This window comes from Dipodomys spectabilis, unplaced genomic scaffold (assembly GCF_019054845.1).
Source record: "Dipodomys spectabilis isolate Male_0828 unplaced genomic scaffold, ASM1905484v1 ptg000098l, whole genome shotgun sequence".
Classification (NCBI taxonomy): domain Eukaryota; kingdom Metazoa; phylum Chordata; class Mammalia; order Rodentia; family Heteromyidae; genus Dipodomys; species Dipodomys spectabilis.
The window spans coordinates 5,563,495-5,582,710 of record NW_024870775.1 but is presented as its reverse complement, the minus strand read 5'-3'; the positions used below and the strand labels follow the sequence as shown (position 1 = coordinate 5,582,710).

Genomic DNA, 19,216 nt, shown 5'->3' with positions numbered 1-19,216 from the left:
TCAGGAGGCTGAGATCTGAAGATTGTAGTTAAAAGGTAGCCCAAGCAGGAAAGTCTGTGAGACTCTTTATCTCCAATTAATCACAAGAAAATGGCAAGTGGAGCTGTGGCTCAAAGTGGTAGAGTGCTGAAAAGCTCAGGGACAGTGCCCTGCCCCAAGTTTGACCCCCACAACAATAAGCTCATAACATTTCCAGGTGATGGAAGCTCACACCTGTCAGCCTACCTACTCTGGAATCTGAGATCAGAGGATCATGGTTTGAAGCCATCCCAGGCTGGAAAAGTCCATGAGTTCCTTAGCTCCCTTTAACCAACAAAAAGCCAGAAGTGGAGGTGTGGCTCAGGTGGTAGAATAAAAAAGCCAAGTGAGAGCTCAAGGCCCTGAATTCGAGCCCCAGCACTAGTCAAAAAAAAAAAAAAAAAGGGGGGGGGGTTAGGGATATTGTTGGGTTTGGATGGCTCTCATAGGTGACTGAAGTCTAGAGGATTGAAGTTCAAGATCAATCCAGTAAGAAAAATCTGAGGGACTCCATCTCCAAAATAATCAGCAAGAAAACAAAGGGGAGTGGGGTGAAGGCATGATAGAATGCCAGCGGAGCAAGCAAGCTGAGCAAACTCCAGGCTAAAAAAAAAGAAAAAGAAAAAAAAAGTCCCACATCCTGGGAAACACCTAGTATGTTTGTGCTATGCTGGGTGCTATACATTCAGACATCACTTCAACACTGGCATTGTTAAGGGCAACTTTGCCCACCCTGGGTGTAAGGAAACCACCATAATAAGCTGCTCCCCAATACCACCATAGGTGGCACCAGGTTTCAGTACTAGGTCTGCCAGACCCCAACACACTGGTGTCTTGCAGGGACACAGACCTTACTCCTTAGGGGCCCAGCTCAGATCTCCAGGTAGGTGGAGTGAAATGCCCAGTCTTAAAGGACTGGACCTCAGGGTGGGACTTTACTGCCCTCTGCGGGCGGAGAAATGACTCTCAGGATCAGGGTAGGTAAAACCTTTTATCTCTGGGGCTCTCAGGCCTGGGAAGGCACCATGTGAATAGCTCCAATGTCTTGTCCCACCCACCCATCAGCCATACAGTTGCTCAGGCCCTCAGAGACCTGGGAGCAGACCACTGGACTTGAGTCACGGTAAACTTGAGCTAATGACATTCCACATGGGCCTCAGTTCATTTTCTGCATATATTGGGATGATAAAAATGTCAAAGCAAAGCTGGGCACCTGGTGACTCCTAGCTTCTCACGAGACAGATCAGAGGATGGAGATTCGAACGAAGACCGGGCAGGAATGTCCCGGAGACTTATCTCCAATTAATCACACACAAAAAAAGCCAGAAATGGCGCTGTGGCTCAAATGGTAGAGAGCTAGCCTAGGGTAAAAGAGCTCAAGGACAGCGCCCAGGCTATTTAAGCCCCCAGGAAAGGCGGGAGGGGGTGAGGAGAGATCTGGGCGCTGGAGGCTCACACCTGTAATCCTAGCTGCTCAGGAAGCTGAGATCTGAAGACAGGTCTGAAGCAAGCCCGAAAAGCCCACGAGGCTCTTTATCTCCAACTATTCATCAAAAAGCCAAAAGTAGAAATGGGTCAAGTAGTAGAGCACCAGCCTTGGACAAAAAATAAGGTATAAGACCGAGGCCCTGAGCTCAAGTCCCAGGCGCGCACGGGGACACACACACACACACACACACACACACACACACACACACACACACACACACGAGACTGTCAGAAATGCAAGCATGCAAGCGGGAAGAGGGAGATCCGCCGGCCACGAAGCCGGCCGCTGCGGCGGGAAAGGCCGCTGGTGACGCTGGTGACGCGAGCGCTAGGCCCGCTCTGATTGGCTGAGAAGCAGGAACTAGAACCGGCAGTTCGGATCAAAACAAACTGCTCGGGCCTCAGGCTCATGAATATTCAGCACCCGGCTTCGGCCCAGCCCCCTCCGCGTGCCCGGAGTGCGCGTGCGTTCCCGGAGCTCGCGCCGGTCTGACGTCAGAAGCGCGCGCCGCTTTTGCAGTCGCGCTCCTCCGGTGGAGCCGGTGGGCAGCTGTCATGGCGAGCTCCGCAGCCGCTTCCGTGCGACCACCAAGACCCAAGAAGGAGCCGCAGGCGCTCGTCATCCCCAAGAGCGCGGCGGAAGAGCAGAAGCTCAAGCTGGAGCGGCTCATGAAAAACCCGGTGAGAAGAAGCTGGGGCTTCACGGCCCGTTCGAGGCCTGCCGCTGGGCGCCTGCGTTTCTCGAGTGCTCAGGACCCCGCTTTCCCGCCACCACATTTAGGAACTCAGGACCAGTACCCTAACTTTCTCCCCAGAGCTTGTGAGCTCCACGTCTCCCCTTGGTGCAGAGCCCAGGCAAGCTGCCTATTGGTGCTGTAGAGCCGCTAGAACCTGTCAATTCTGTTGTTTCCTGAGATGGGGTGGTTAAAGTGGATGCTCCTGACTCTTGGAGCTGGGATTACAGGTGTGCACCACCACGCCCGGCTCCACGGCCGTTCCTAGTTTAGCTTTCTTTGAACAAAAGTATTTGACTGAAGATAGAACCTTTAGGTTAGCAAAAAAGTATTCTCTACTCTGAGTAGACACTTAGTGCAAATCCTTCTCTGCCCAGCGACTCCCGACTGGGCCTGAATTACCTAGATCGTAAAAACAGCTGAAAAAAGATCTTACACCTTTGACTGGAAAAGATTGGCTTTAGAAGTGTGAAAGATTTGGAAATTTCTAACCTAAAAAATAACGTACATTTGGAAAGTGTAGAGTGTTCAGGATGAAGCAAAGCCAACACAGAGGGTGTTGGGATCAGTTCCAGCTCTGAGGAGCAAAGCAGCCCTCCATAGTCTTTGGTTAGCAGGTTTATCCTTACAAGTGCTTTCCTGTTTGGACTGTTGTAGGACAAAGCTGTTCCAATTCCAGAAAAAATGAGTGAATGGGCACCAAGACCTCCCCCAGAATTTGTTCGTGATGTAATGGGTAATGGCCATTGTTTATGTGTAAAAATATAACTTTAAGTGTGTGGGTGTTACTGGTACTGGGGTTTGAACCTGAGGCCTGGGTTTGTCCCTTAGCTTTTTTTTTTTTCCCTTCAAGGCTGGTGCTTTACCACTTCAACCACTGCCAGCTCTTTGATGATTAATTGGAGATAAAAGTCTCTGGATTTTCTTGCTCCTGCTGGCTTGGAATCAAGATCCTTAGATCTCAGCTTCCTGAGTAGGATTACAGGTGTGAGCTACTATTTTGTTGTGAGAACAGCAAAATAGTTGTGTAGAGTTTGGCATTATAGCTCTTCCTTCCATATTAAAAGTAATACCTTGTGTATTCCCTAAATGGAAATGTTGCCGGGTGCTAGAGACTCATGCTACCACGTGAAGCCTACAATAGGCTCATTACAGTGCAGATGTACACCCAGGTACTAGCTCAAAAATAGTGCAAGAAAAGGCTGGAGGTTTGACTTAATAGTAAGAGCACCTGCCCAGCAATGCTAAGGCCCTGAGTTTAGACCCCAGTACCACCAAAGGGGGGGTATTATTTTATTGGATTATGGATGTAAATTATGCTAATTGTAACTAGAAATAAGTAGAGGCATACACAATTATACCATCATTCCACTCAAAACAAATCTGTAAATGAAAACTGCTCATATAAAGAACAACGTTTTACAAAAATATAGTTCTAAATGTAGTATTATTGTAACTCCCTCTTCATTGAAGATATCCTGGATATCTTTTCGACTTGTTAGGAGTGTATTAAATGTGAAGTCATGGAGAAAAGACTTCCTTCCTCCCTCCCTTCCTTCTTTCCTTTTCTGGTGCTGGTCCTGGAGCTTGAACTCAGGTCCTGAGCCCTGTCCTGAGCTTTTTTTTTTTGCCAGTCATGAGTCTTGAACTTTGGGCTTTGGTGCTGTCCCTGAGCTTTTCTGCTCAAGACTAGCACTCTATGACTTTAGCCACAGCACCACTTCCAGTTTTCTGGTAGTTATCTGGAGATAAGAGTCTCATGGACGTTCCTGCCTGGGCTGGCTTTGAACTGTGAGCCTCAGATCACAGCCTCCTGAGTAGGATTATAGATGTGAGCCACCAGCCCCTGAGCTTTTTTGCTCAAGGTTAGAGCTCCATTTCCAGCACCTGGCCTTTTTTTTGGTTTGTTTTGAAACAGAGTCTCACTAGATAACGCAGGCTGAGTAAGAACTCATGATCATGCTGTCTCTTCCTCATGAATACTGGAAATGTAGGCATGAGCCTCCCCACCTGGCTTAGCGTGAAATTTTGATGACTTCATCATAAGAGTCATGTAACACGTGATTTCATGATACCTACAGTGTGCCTGGCACTATCCTTGCCTCGGGATACACTTGAAAGCAGACAGGCATAGTCCCTTTCATTTTTCAGCTTTGGCCTTAGTATCTTTTGGTCAAGTGTGGCCTGTGCTGGGAACTGGATTTCACCTGTTCTTGGGATTGTTTTGGTTCCAGGTTCCAGTGCTGGGGCAGGCAGTGGAGAGTTCCACGTGTACAGGCATCTTCGCCGTAGAGAGTACCAGCGGCAGGACTACATGGACGCCATGGCCGAGAAGGTCAGTGAGCATTTGCTGGAATACCTGCAGTTGGGCAGTGCACACATCCAGTCTTCTTCTTTTTTTTTTTTGGCCAGCCTTGAGGCTTAACTCAGGGCCTGGGTGCTGTTCCTGAGCTTCTTTTGCTCAACTTGAGCCACAGCGCCACTTCTGGCTTTTTCTGTTTATGTGGTACTGAAAAATCAAACTCAGAGCTTCATCCATGCTAGGCAAGCACTCTACCACTGAGCCACTTTCCCAGCCCCACCCAGTCTTTAGAAATGTGCTGGAAGAGATGTTGGTGGGGCTGGGCGGTTTCCTGTGGTCTGCCTTCTCCACTGAGCAGCCACTACAGACTCACAGCAGGGAGAGGGCTGTGGGCCAGAGGCTTCCTTGTGTGTCTGTCTTAAATGCTGTGGCTTTTTGCAGCAAAAATTAGATGCAGAGTTCCAGAAGCGGCTGGAAAAGAATAAGATAGCTGCCGAGGAACAGACTGCAAAGCGCCGGCGAAAGCGGTAAGATAGCATGGTGTCCTGGAGCAATGGGACCTCCAGCAGGGAATGGGAGTGGGGATGATGACCCAGCCTACTCAGAGTTCCCCTGCAGCCACATGTGGGGCACATGCCTGTGGTCCCTCATGTCTGTGGTCCCAACTGCTTAGGAGGCTGAGGCGGGAGGATTGCTGGAGCTCATGAGTTCAAGACCAGCCTAGGCAGCATAGACCTCCAACTCAAAAAAAAAAAAAAAAAAAAGTTCACCTGTGCTCCTGCCAGGGTTGTGGGTGTAAGAGACTTAATTTTGTTAGTTGTCAACAACTAGAAGTCAAGAGTTGGGTGGCCCAGTGCTTCCTTCAGGTCTACAGAGCATCAGGGTATGTGTGTGCATTCACACATTTGCTTACAGGAGGCTTTTTCCTCTGTTTTCTCAAGGCAGAGTCTTGCTGTGTAATCCAGGCTGGCCTCAATTTTTAATTTTATTTTAATGTAAAGATGCTATACAGAGAGATTAGAGTTACATGAGTAAGGCAATGAGCACATTTCTTGTCTAGCATTGTTACCCCTTCCCTTGTTGTTCTCCCACTATCCCTTCCCTCCCTCCCTCACTTCCCTTACTCCTCCACGCCGCTGCGCACTGCCCCCCTTCCCCCCGCCCCATTCCCAAAGTTGTAAAGTTCATTTCCAGTATACTGTCTTGGGGGTATCATTGTTGCAATGGGTCATCCTGTGTCCTTTTTCAGCATTTTGTTATTCCCCTTCCCCTCTCCAAATTAGTCAAATGTATATAGAAGATGCAGGGTACCAAAATCAAGTACAGTGACAACAGGGGATATACCATAGGGGGATGAATATACAAAGGAAACAACAAAAAATCACATAGTACATTAAAAAATAACAAATACAAAGAAAGACCTTTTGTGTCCCTATCTTGGAGTTCATTTCACTTAGCATCATCTTATATGTACATAGCTTTTGAGCTTTTCTGCTCATCTGGTAAAATTATCCTAGACGTATACTGATTATTGCAAATGAGGGAAACCATGGTACCTATATTTCTTTGGGTCTGGCTTACTTCACTTAATATGATTTTTTCCAAGTCTTTCCATTTCCTAACAAATGGGGCGGTGTCATTCTTTCTGATGGAAGCATAAAATTCCATTGTATGTGTGTGTGTTATATATATATATATATTATACACATATATATATATTACACACACACACACACACACACACACACAGACACACACACACACCATATTTTTTTGATCCATTCGTTTACTGAGGGGCATCTGGGTTGGTTCCATATCTTAGCTGTGGTGAATAGTGCAGTAAACATAGTTGTGCTGGTAGCTTTAGTGTGGACTTTTTTTGTGATCATTTAGGCAAATGCCCAGAAGTGGGATTGCTGGGTCATAGGGGAGCTCTATGTGTAGTCTTTTGAGGAACCTCCATACTTCTTTCCAGAGTGGATGAACAAGTTTACAATGCAGTAAGGTTCCCTTTTGAAGGCTGGCCTCAAATTTATGCTCTAGATGCTAGGATTACAGGTCCTGCTATGCCTTGCTAAAGCCCTGAGGGAATTTTATTTTTGGTTCTGGGTCTCAAACCCAAGGCTTTATATATGCTAGGCAAGTGCTTTACCACTATGCTCTACCCCCAACCTGTGCACCTATTTTAAGTAAAAAATCCTTTTTGAAAGCTAACAGCAGGAATTTAAAAACAGCCCCTACAAGATGTGGAGTGAGAAACACATGCCATCATTTCTGAGATAACCTCATCATTCCAGGATTTGAATTTGGGACATTGCATATATGAGGCCAGCACTTAACATTTCAGCTCCCCTGAGCCCCTCTGGATTCTGTTTTGTTTTTGTGCCAGTCCTGGGACTTGATCTCAAGATCTGGGCACTGTCCCTGACCTTTTATGCTCAAAGCTAGCACTCTACCACTTATGCCACAGCTCTACTTCTAGCTTTTTGGTGCTTAAGTGGAGATAAAGAGTGTCATAGACTTCCCTACCCAGGCTAGCTTCAAACTGTGATCCTCAGATCTCAGCCTCCTGAGTAACTAGGATTATAGGCCTGAGCCATCAGCATCCAGCTCCCAAGTTGGCTTTGAACTCAGTCCTGCCTCTACCTTTGGTGTCGCTGGGCTTACAAGTGTGCACCACCATTCCAGCCCATAGTTTTGATCTTGACTCATAAGACAGCTTGCTAATGTTGAGAAGCAGAACAATGAAAAAGTATTTGTTCTGTTAAAATCTTAAGATGTAGGTGTTTGTCTCCTAAAATATACAATAAAATAGTTTCAAATTCAATGTGTATTTTATATTTGTAGCCAAAAATTAAAAGAGAAGAAATTACTGGCAAAGAAGATGAAACTTGACCAGAAGAAACAAGTGGAAGGTGAGTGGTGTCCTCATTCTGGGGGGCACATTTGTTGGTGTTGGTTGGGTACTGGGCTGTCAGCACTGAGGTGGGGAGCAGAGTGCGGGAGGGGTTCACTGCCAGAGACCGAAAGCCAGACTGGCAAATGCTACCTCTCCCTTCTTTCGGATTTTTGTATTTATTTTGAGATAGGGTCTTAATCTGTAGCCCAGGTCGGCCTCAAACTTGGCAATCTCCCTGCTCAGCCCCAGGAATGCAAGGATAGCAGGCAGGCATTGATCCTTTCTCTGAACACAGACTTGTGTGATGGCTGTGGCAGTCATTGCACATTCTCAGCCCAGAGACCAGCCTACCGGGCTGCCACCCACCTCCAGATGCCTCGTCATGTAAAAGAAACCAACTCAGCCAAGCACCAGCGGCTCATTCCTGTAATACTAGCTACTCAGGAGGTTGAGATCTGAGTTCAAAGCCAGCCTGGGCAAGAGACTCTTACCTCCAGTTAGTCACCAGAAAACCAGATGCAGTGCTATGGCTCAAAGTAGTAGAGCACTCGCCTTGAGTCAAAAGCTCAGGACAGCACCTAGGCCCTGAGTTCAAGCCCATGACAAATACGAGTGTGCGTGTGTATAGTTAGTTTACTTTTCTTATAGAAAAAAAAAAATACTGATTGGCAAGTGTCTCTTGAAAGCCAGTGGCTCACTGCACTCCCTTACAGCCTTCCTGAGAAGGGCTCAGTGCCAGCCAACGTCTCTCTGAAGAATCGATGGCTGTGATCCTGGCACTCAGGAGACTGAGCAGGGAGATTGTAAGTTGGAAGCCAGCCTGAGACTACAGAGTAAGACTGTCTCAAATACAAAAACTGGAAAGAACAGAGAGGTGGTGTTTGCCTGGTCTGTCCTTTTAAGTGAAGAGCAAACACTCGTCCATAGCTCGTCCTTCTGCACCAGGTTACTGCTGTCTGCGCCGTTGCCCAAGGTAGATGAGTGGAAACAATTGTCAAAAGCACCAGGAATTGCTGGGAACCGAGCGCTGGACACGTGGCCCCCTACACTGAAGGGAGAGTGGGGGATGGCAGGGCTGCTGATCCTGCCTGACACTGCCCATCCCAGGCTGGCACGGCCTGGGGGTAAGAGGGGCTCCTGCCAGAGAGGATCAAGTGACAGCAGCATTGTATAGTATGGCAGGTTCAGTTCCTGGGTAGACAGCTGTAGTTTTCGTGCAGGGCCACCAGCCTTTCATGGGCACCTGAAGCCCCCTTCCAGAAGCAGCTGTCCCCTTTCCTCAGGACATTGTCATAAACTGACCTCCATGAACTGCCCTGGCCTGGCCTCTGCCCCACTGAGTACTGCATAGCGGCCGCCTGCCGCATCATGTAGATTCCCCGCCTTGTTAGGAAGTGGGGTTCCTTGGCCCCCTCCTCCAGGATTGTTTTCCTGTGTGTTAGCATTCTTGCTGTTGTATGTTTTGTGAATCACATGCCCTGACTCTGTGCAGCCACACGCGTCTCTGGCTTTGCTTATGTTTTACCTTAAACGGCCTCTGCTTGGGGCTCTCGTGTGCGCCGGCTCATGCTGTCAGCCCTGCCTTCCCTGCCTACCTGCTCAGAGGCCTGTAGGGCAGTGCAGGGAATGGGGGCTGTGTGGGCCTTCCTCAGGCATGCGCACTGCGTGTCCTACACCAGCCTGCCTGTGGCCTTCCCGAGTGCCTGTTCTTTCTCCAATTCCTTTGTTATCTGTGCTGCCTACAGCAGCTGCCATGGTGAAAGGTTGGCCAGATGGTTTGTGACAACCCCCTGGGTAGCAGGCTGTTCACACACCAGGAGCCCGGAGTCAGGTCAGGCAGAGCAGCCCTGCCAAAAGTTCCTCAGGAGTGGCAGCCAGGTCACTTGGGGACAGTGCTCTGCATGGGCTTTTGAGATGCTCTCAGCCTGCACTGCCTCCCTCAGTGGTCACTGTGGTGCTGGAACCCCTCGTTTGAGGCCCCCACAGAAGTGGAAAGAGGACAAGGGTAGAAGTACAAGTTTTAAAAATGCTAAGAGTGGGGCTGGGAAGGTGGCTCAGTGGTAGGGTGCTTGCCTTGCCATGCATGAGGCCCTGAGTTCAATTCCTCAGCACCACATAAGCAGAAAAAAGCCGGAAGTGGCGCTCTGGCTCAAGCTGAAGAGCTGAGAGACAGCACTCAGGTCCAAATTTATTTTTTTTTAGTCTGTTGTAAGGCTTGAACTCTGAGCCTGGGTGCTGTCCCTGAGCTCTTCAGCTCAAGGCAAGCGCTTTACCACTTGAGCCAAAGCGCCACTTCTGGATTTTGGTGGCTAATTGGAGATAAGAGTCTGATGGCCTTTCCTGCAAGGCTGGCTTTGAACCACAGTCCTTAGATCTCAGCCTTCTGAGTAGCTGGGATTGCAGGTGTGAGCCACCAAGGTTCTGGCATTCTTATCTAGTCCAATAAGCCTTTCCACAGTTTTGGATAGGTCTTTTGGGTGGAGGCAGAGGGCAGTACTGGCATTAGAACTTAGGGCTTGCACTGGCTGTACAGTACTCTGTACCACTTGAACCACACCTCTTTTGCTTTCAGGGTTTTTTTTTTAGATCAAGTCTCAGGTTTTTGCAGCCTCCCATGTAGCTGCTGCCACAGAGTCCTCACATGCACGTCCTGACACCTAGCTTATTTGTTGACATGGGTGTTGCTAACTCTTGTCCACGCTGGCCTTAAACTGCAGTTGTCCTTATTACCAGTGCCTTGTTAGCTGGGATTACAGGCATGAGCTACCGTGCCTGACCTGGAAAAGCTGATATTTTTCCAACTTTTCTCAATGTTCTACTTGCTTTTTGTTTTTTAGATTTTTTTCTCTTGTGTACCTGTTTTTTTAAACTATTACAAAGGTGATGAGCAGTCTAGTTGCTTCTGTGGAGATTTTTAGGGTGTCTGCTGGAGCCATTTTGGAAGTGCTTCCATCCCTTAAGTCATAACTTGTTGATTACTTCGCACTGGAAGTGTGGCCTCAGTGTCTACACGATCCTGAGGTTGGAACATGGGGGCAAGCACTGTTCCTTTAGCCACATCCTGGTCATCATGTTCAGTCTTTTTGTAGCACATAGCATAGCTGTGTACATGCTGTGTCTTCAGTCCGCCTGGAACTGGCACGTGGTGGCTCTAGACACACACACACACACACACACACACACACACACACGCGCGCTAGCGCAGAGCTGTCCTGTGTGCATCAGTCTAACATGTCAGCCAGGCATCCCTCATGTTCCAGGATCCCTCTGGTGCCATTCCCCTCAGGACGAGGGCCTCCCTCGGCACCGCCCAGTGCACCTTGCAGCACTGTTCCTCCTCCAGCCTCTGGCTTGCAGCCTGCCTCCCTGTCCTGCCTGCTGTAAGACTGTTTGTACCGCAGTCCTCTTGCAAATCCCAGCTTTCACTTCCTTTTTTTTTTCTTCTTTTTTTGTTGTTGGTTGTGGGTCTTGAACTCTGGGCCTGGGCGCTGTCCCTCAGATCTTCAGCTCAAGGCGAGCATTCTACCACTTGAGCCACAGCGCCACTTCCAGTTTTCTCAGTGGTTTATTGGAGATAAGAGTCTCAGACTTTCCTGCCCGGGCTGGCTTTGAACTGCGATCCTCAGATCTCAGCCTCCTGAGTAGCTAGGATTACAGGTGTGAGCCACTGGCTCCTGGCCCAGCTTTCACTTTCTAAAGTTTCAGGTTGTCAAAACTTTTCAGTGGGCTCTCACCCTCCAATTTCAAATAGGAAACTCCACAGACAAATAATTCATAAGTTTTAAATAACTTATGCTGCGTTGCTCTAATTGATTTGTGGGGCCTTGTGTAGGCGCTCTGTCACTTGAATCACTCCCAGAACTTTTTTTGCTTTAACTTTTTCAGATAAGGTCTTTTTTTTTTTTTCTTTTTTGGTTGGTAATGGGGACTGAACTCTGGGCGTGGGCGCTGTCCCTTAGCTCTTCAGCTCAAGGCTAGCGCTCTACCACTTGAGCCACAGCACTATTTTGGCTTTTTCTGCTTATGTGGTGCTGAGAACTCGAACCCAGGGCCCCATACATGCAAGGCAAGCACTCTACTACTGAGTCACTTTGCCAACTCTGAGATAAGGTCTTATAGTTTGCCCAGCCCAGCTTCAGAGACAAATGAACCTACAGTCTCTTATGGAGCTGGGAGTACAAGTATGTACCACAGAGCCTGGCTTGTCGAGATGGAATCTTGCTAAATTTGCCCAGGCTGGCTTCAAATATAATCCTTCTGATCCTTCTTAGTAGCTGGGCTTATAGACATGGCCATCAGACCCAGCCTATTTTTATTTCTTTATTGCCAGTCCTTTTGAACTCAGGGCCTGGGCACTGTTCTTGAGCTTTCTTGCTCAAGGCTAGTGCTGTATGGTGAGCCACAGCTCTGCTTTCCAGATTTTCTGGTGCTTAATTGGAGAAGATAAGAGTCTCAGGAACTTTCCTGTTGACTGGCTCCAATAGCAGTTATCAAATCTCAGCCTGCGTAGCTGGGATTAATGCTGTGAACCCCTGTGCCCAGCTCTGCCCTGTCCTTTTCTTTTGTCTCTCTGTCACACTGGGTAGCTACTGATCTCATCCAGAGAGATTTTTATTCCAATTGTCGTGTTCTGAAAAGTTCTGAAAATCCCACTGGATTCTTCTTTATACTTCCCATTTCTTTGCCCCATTTCTTTTTTTTTCTTCTTCTTCCAAAGTATATAATATATAGTTAACAGCACAAAAAAGACGCCATTTGAGCTTCCCCCATAGTCAATAGGAAGAAATTCCACATATAAAAATTAAAAATTTGGGAAGTGGTGCTGTAGCTCAAGTGGTAGAGTGCTCGCCTTGAGTTGAAGAACTGAGGGACAGCGCCCAGGCCCAGAGTTCAAGCCCCACGACCGACAAAAAAAAAAAAAAAAAAAAAATTAAAAATTTGGGCTGGGAAGGTGGCTCAGTGGTAGAGCGCTTGCCTTGCATGCCTGAGGCCCTGGGTTTGATTCCTCAGCACCACATAAGCAAAAAGAAAAAAAAAAAAAGAAAAAAGCCGGAAGTGGCGCTGTGGCTCAAGTGGTAGAGCACTAGCCTTGAGCTGAAGAGCTGAGGGACAGCACCCAGGCCCAGAGTTCAGGCCCCACGACCAGACCCCCCCCCCCAAAAAAAATTTTTAATTTAAACTTTTAAGTCATTAATATTTTTAAACATAATACAGACTTAAAAATTGTTCAACAGTAACCCGTAACCCCACCCATAGCACATAAATAAATCCCATATCCACAAGTCAGTTTTTGTTCCTAAAAATCCCACAGCACTGAACTTGGGGGTTTTTTTTGTTTTGTTTTGTTTTGGTTGGTCGTGGGGCTTGAACTCTAGGCTTGGGCACTGTCCCTGTGCTCTTCAGCTCAAGGCAAGCGCTCTACCGCTTGAGCTACAGTGCCACTTCTGGTTTTTTCTAGTGGTTTATTAGAGATAAGAGTCTCACAGACTTTCCTGCCCGGGCTGGCTTTGAACTTCGATCCTCAGATCTCAGCCTCCTTAGTAGCTAGGATTACAGGCGTGAGCCACCAACACCCGGCTCCACTGCACTAAACTTGATCTTCACATCAAGCTAGAGCCAATAAGAGGCCCTAACAGAAATCCCCAAGGGAAGGACGGAAGTGCAGTCTATCAGAAGCTCAATCGCTGCTGCAACTCTTAACCACCTGGGTATCAGGTGCACCTCTGAGGTCAGGTCCATGAGATTCGGCCCTCATACTAGGCTTCTGGAAACGTGAGCTGGCAGCTTCCCTCATCTTTCCCCTTGAAGGCTGTCCAGTAAGCACCTGGGAATTGACTTTTCCTGGGAAAAGGGTGCTGGTAACAGCTGTCCGGGCCAAGGCAATAGTAAGAAGTTCATCTTTGCCCCATTTCTACCTTCCCATTGCTTTCCACGAGTCCACTCTTACTTTCTGGGTGAAATGTCTCAATATGTGCCCTGGGTATTTCTTAATTCTTGCATCCAGCCCATCTCACAGTATTTGGCTTGACAGGGTTTCCTGGGGATCCTGACCATGCTCATGCCAGAGAGCTGGGGCTTCAATTACTCCTCTGTTGGATGTTTCCTTGAGTGTCCCGCATTGAGAGCTGCTCTGGGGTAGGGGCAAGGAGGGAATAGACAGGAGAGAAAAAAAGCTACAGAGGCTTGCCTGGGTCTGGAGACCAGAGTGCTCTGACCAGAGAGAAGGTGCCCCCACTGCCTCCGCAGCCTCTGCTGTACCCAGCCCCAAGGGACTTGGCTCGGAGCTAGGGTATGAGAACATGGGGGCCCACGTGTTCCTCAGCCGAGGTGGTAGGTTTCCCTGGAGCTCTGCCTGCGTCCAGCCCCACTCAGTGGTTCTAGGCCTCCCTGGTCCAGGCCGGGGGACATCAGGGTGGGAATTCACAGCTGGTTCTCAGAGCCCAGGTGCCTGTCCAGGTTCCACAGCTGTGTTCAGAGGGAGATCGGGGCTCACCACTCCTTCCTCATCCAGAACCCTCTGCTTCGTGGTCACATCCAAATGCAGGGCTTGCGTTTCACTTTTCTCTGTCTCCTCATGGTGTTGCGACAGGCTAACCCAAGCCCTGGCAGTGCATGCCTAGAATCCCAACTACTCAGGCTGAGATCTGAGGATCGCGGTTCAAAGAGTCTATGAGACTTACCTCCAAATAACCACCAAAAAGTCAGAAGTGGAGCTGTGGCTCAAGTGGTAGAGGGCCAGCCTTGAATGAAAAGCTAAGGAAGAGTGCCTGGGCCCTGAGTTCAAGCCCCAGTGCAGGCACCAAAAAAATATTCACTGTCTTTGAGTTTGAACTCTGGGCCTCTTGCTTGCTGAGAGGTACTCTATCATTTGAGACATGTCAGAACCCATGAATTCAGTTTAGACATTGCAACAATCATTATAATACATCGAGAAAGTAGACTGGGAAATCGTTTTGAGTATTGGGTCTAATTTTCCTCTGGTTTTTGTGTTGGCTCTGGCTGCAGTGAACACATGTAGATATGGTTGGGATTGCTGGTGTGCTTAGTTGGGAGGGTCACACCTGCGCATATCCAGACACCGTGAATCCTGGCTCCGTGGTTGTACTTGCCACGTGAGTGGGCTGGGGGGCGGCTCCTGTGCCCACTTGGCCTTCTCAGTTCTTCCCTTATTTTCTTTGTTTTTCTTAAATAAGTTCTTTATTGTGAAAATACTGTACAGAGGGGTTACAGTTACATGAGCAAGGTAATGAGTGCATTTCTTATCCAGCATTGTTGTCTCCCTTCCCTTATTTTCATTTTGAGAGAAGTGACATTTCCTGGTTTTCCTGTTGACACAAATCGAAACTGAGTGTGGTGATTCCCAGTTGTACCACAAGATGGCGTCGGTGTCCACTGGGCCTTTGGTTCAGACTAAAAGGCTGCAGGGAGCTGTCCCCTCTTGTAACTCTGTGGGACTCGAGTCTAAAGGAGGCCATGGGTAGCACTCAGCCAATTTGGATCTTTTTGGAGTCCTGCATTCCCAGAGCCACGTATTCTAACACTAATGTTGCTTATGTACCTCCAGTTGCCCACCACAGAAACCAGTGACCCCCAGGTGATTGGTTCTGAGGCACACTAGAGCAGTCTCCCCCTTGCTCTGCTGATTTGGGGCTGGATCTTCCTTGGGAAGGCCATGGCAGGGTGTTAGCAGCCATGCCCCCAGTGCCATGAGCGACTGCTCCCTGAGTGCTGTAGGGCACAGAACCGCCCAACTGAGGAATGGTGGTCTCAAGTGGGGTGCGCAGTGTGATTGGACAGAACTGTGTGGCCCACCCGGGGTTGGAGCCTTGCTGCCTTCAGTAATAAAGGAGCTGCATGCTGTTTTCCAAATGATTAGAGCATGCTGAAAACAAAACCAAACGCCGAAGTTGTCTGTAATCCTTACTAGTATTTAATATTTCCTTGATTATAAACGCCATATGTAGTTGTAATATAGCTGTCCCAAATATTTTCTCATAGTATTACAATGCCATGGCCACAGTGCATGGAGACCCGCCCATTTCCCTGTGATTGACATCGTATACACTCTTCTCTTCCTGTGAATCACCAGCTCCTACTCTTGTTACTAGTATTCCAAGTTTGTCTTCTGTGGGAGGCACCATGGTACCTTCCCCCTCCCCCCCTTCTCCCTCCACCCCTGGAGCCGTCTCCAGTATTGGAATTACTAGATCACTGCATGGGAAAAGAGGTCCTGCAACCACTTTCCACAGAAAAGAGAGCCCTTTTCCATATCCTCACCAGCCCTGGTTTTTGTCCTGTGGTTGGATGTGGTGGTGCAGGCCTGCAATCTCAGCACTCAGTCACAGTTCAAAGCCAGCCCCTGCAGAAAAGTCCTGGAGATTCATTTCTAATTAACCAGCAGAAAGCTGGACTGGAGGCATGTCTCAAGTGGTAGAACACCAGATGAGCAAGCAAGTGGGAGGCCCTGCAGCCTAGCCCTAGTATCAGCACACACAGAAAAGATACAAATCAGGAGACATTCTTGCTGGAGATTTAATAAAATCCATATAACAGATGTGAGCCTTGCTGGCTCAGGAGTAGTCCTCCCTCCTCCTGCCCCTCCCATGTTGCCCTCCCTCTCTGCCAGGGTCCCATTTCTCAGAACAGCCACAGCTAGCCTTTACTGAACACCTGTATTTCTGTGAACTGCCTCATCCACACTCACAGCAACCCTAGGTGGTGGCATTTCAGGGCAAAGGCACCTCCAGAGCTGCAGAGCAAGTGGGTGGTGGGCTGGTGTCTGACACAGGTACCTGGGCTTAGTCTGTGGCTTGAAGCCTTGTCCATAGCTTGCCCCTGGCCTCCCAGCCCTCCCTGCCTCTCCACCCCCACCCCCATGCTCTTCCCTGCTGTGCCTATACCTTTCCCTCAGCCTTAGTGCATGAGCCCCGGCCGTTTGGTGTGTGTGTACACACACACACACACACACACACACACACACACACGTCACTCCTGGGGCTTGAACTCGAGGCCTGGACACTGTCTCAGTTTTCTTCATTCAAGGCTAACATCTACCACTTGAGCCACACACAGCTCCACTTCATTTTCTGTTGGTTCATTGGGGATAAAGAGCCTCACAGATTTTTCTGCTTGGTCTGGCTTCGAACCATGATCCTCAGATCTCAGCCTCCTAAGTAGTTAGGATTACAGGCATGAGCCACTGGCACCTGGCTTGGATCTTTCTACATGCCTGAGGAGCCTCTGTGCCCCTTAATCTTCCTCTTTCAATGCTTTCCTACTTGCACAGACACCCCTCCCCCCATGTAGATCTAGCTTGCTCCTGCCTTGCCGCAGTCTACATGCCAGGTGATAGACTCTGCTTTGACACCTCCAGCTACACCAGGTGGTAGAGCCTGCTCCATCACCTCCAGTTACAGTCCTGCTTCCTGCATTCGTTTTTTTTTTATTTATTTATTTTCGCCGATCATGGGGCCTGAACTCTGGGCCTGGGCGCTGTCCCTCATCTCTTAAGCTCAAGGCTAGCACTCTACCACTTGAGCCACAGCACCACATTGGTTTTTTCTGCTTATGTGGTGCTGAGGAATCGAACCCAGGGCCTCATGCATGCAAGGCAAGCATTCTACCACTGAGCCACCTTCCCAGCCCTCCTGCATTCTTTTAAATGATCTTTCTGTTTTAGAATGGGTTTTGTTTTGTCCTGTTTGGCTTTGTGGTTCTAGGGGACTGAATCCAGAGCCTCAGTTGCTGGGCAAGTGTAGCAGCCCTGAGCAACATCTCTAGCTTCACAAGGATTTAAGATCTTCCCGCTCTCCCTGTTATCTGACTTCTTGAGTCAGTACAGTGGGGTTGAGCCCATAGCACAGGTGGGCTCGCTAGCTTCCCGCTTCAGGGCTGCACGTGTGGTGTCATCCGTGTCCTGGGCTCCGCTGGCTGCAGGCACCTGTGTGCTTTACTTGGGTCTGGTGTCTGTAACCACCCTGGGATTTGCCAGTTTTCTCCAGGCTGGGGGCTGGGGAGACACTGAGGTAAAGTGCCATTGCCATTCCGTGTCCAGGCTGCATGTGCCAGGATGCCTCCCACTGCTGTGCCAACTCAGCCGTCTGCTGAGCTGGCAGATCTCTCATGGTAAATTTACCCTGAGGAAGAAGCCACGTGCACAGCCCAGCTGCACCTGCCTGGTGGGGGATTCAGCGAGGATCACGTCTCCTCCGTCTTTACCCTGTCGCGGCCTTTGCTGACATCAGGGCAGCCGCGGCCGGGCAAAGCTACCTGTCTTGTCTCTCAAGTTGGTTCCTTGGCCATCTGGGCTTTTTCTGCTGGCTCTTGTCTCTTTCTGTTTGACCAAATTCCATCATTGTGCATGCGCTTGCGCGCGCACACACACACACACACACACACACACACACCACTTTTTTTTTTTTTTTGGTAGTATTTCCTTTCTGGCATTACAGAGTATTCCAGACAAGACAGGCCATCTTGTGTATTTCCTGCTCTGGGCCCAAAGCAGGCCTTCATCCAGGAAGGCAGTGCCTTGTGTGGAGGGAAGGCAGCAGAGGGCAGCTTCTGGCAGGGTGTGTTCTTCCCTTCTGCACTTTGTTGTCTGTTTCTCTCAGTAGACAGAGCAAGGAAATAGCCAGGCATTCCATTGTCTGAGAAATGCGTGCTGGGTGATCATATGCTCACACAAACTAGGATGGCTATGACTCCCTGGGGGATAAAGGGTTACAGAATGTGGCAGTATATGTGCACATACGCCAACTGGCGCATACACACGTACCCCACGCTGCTCATGCGTAGCTAGTTGTGTCCACATGTAGCCAAGCATGAGTTCATCCTGGTGTGTCCAGCTCATTAGGTTTTGTCTGGGCCCTCGGGCTGCAGCGCTGTCCCACGCCTGCCCTCCGCAGGCCTGTGCAGGCCCAGGGCATGGCTGTGGTTCCACAGTGACTGTCAGATGACTGTGTCCTGTACCCAGTCACCTCTCTGTGGGCAGCTTTGCTGAAGCAAACGTTCTTGTGTTGGATTCTGTGTGCGCCGTTTTAAATCCATGCAGTAGATACCCGGGCGTGTGATTGCCAGACTCTGTGTGGGGAACTGCCGAGCTCTCTCAGAGGGCCACCTGTTTTGCACTCCTACTCTTGACAGATGGGAGTTTAGTCACTCTACACCCTTCCTCCCCTCCTTCTGGCTGGCAGACTCTATGCCACCTGAGCCACATCGCCACTTCCAGCTTTTTGCTGGCTAATGGAAGGTAAGAGTCTCTTAAGTTTGTCTATGAGAGCTGGCTTTGAACTGCGATCCTCAGATCTCAGCCTCCAGGATAGCTAGGATTACAGGCGTGAGCCCCCGGCGCTGGGGTGAGGGAGTCTTCCTCATAGTGCCTCTCTTGAGGACTTTGATGCTCTCTCCCACTTTGAAGCCACCACAGTAGCCAACCGTGTGATGGTAGGGGCACAGGGCAGGGGCAGGGAGAGAGCACAAGGAGGAGACAGGGGCACGGGACACAGGGTAGGTCAAGTCCTGCTCGTTTGCATGAGGAGCTTCGGTTGCCTGGGAGAGTTCTGCAGACCACCCATGCTCACAAAGCGGGGGCGGGCTGGGAACATGCTGTCTCTCTCAGGCTGCAGGGTGTGGGAGGCAGCCTAGGAAGAGCAGGGTGCCACCATGTGTGCCACACAGCTTGAGTGCTCTCTGCGGTGAGAACCAGAGATGGGCGGGAAGCTTGACAGCAATGAGTTGTGTTAAGACTGGCAGGGCCATTGCTCCTCCCATGCT

The 19,216-nt window shown here is 49.3% G+C and overlaps 2 protein-coding genes across 2 annotated transcripts in view; both read left to right on the top strand.

Moving 5' to 3' along the window:
- Positions 1-1,965: 1,965 nt before the first annotated feature.
- The window catches only part of Prkrip1 (PRKR interacting protein 1), a 19,123-nt gene continuing 1,872 nt past the window's right edge, over positions 1,966-19,216 (top strand). The window contains exons 1-5 of the mRNA XM_042686524.1: positions 1,966-2,187; positions 2,898-2,976; positions 4,475-4,575; positions 4,984-5,069; positions 7,390-7,457. Coding sequence (XP_042542458.1) covers positions 2,062-2,187; positions 2,898-2,976; positions 4,475-4,575; positions 4,984-5,069; positions 7,390-7,457 — 460 coding nt within the window. The 5' untranslated portion in view covers positions 1,966-2,061. The remainder of the gene's footprint in view (positions 2,188-2,897; positions 2,977-4,474; positions 4,576-4,983; positions 5,070-7,389; positions 7,458-19,216) is intronic.
- Positions 9,483-19,216, top strand: part of Orai2 (ORAI calcium release-activated calcium modulator 2) — a 24,996-nt gene continuing 15,262 nt past the window's right edge. Inside the window, exons 1-2 of the mRNA XM_042686521.1 lie at positions 9,483-9,490; positions 18,982-18,986. The gene's annotated coding sequence lies outside the window, so the exon portion shown is untranslated. The remainder of the gene's footprint in view (positions 9,491-18,981; positions 18,987-19,216) is intronic.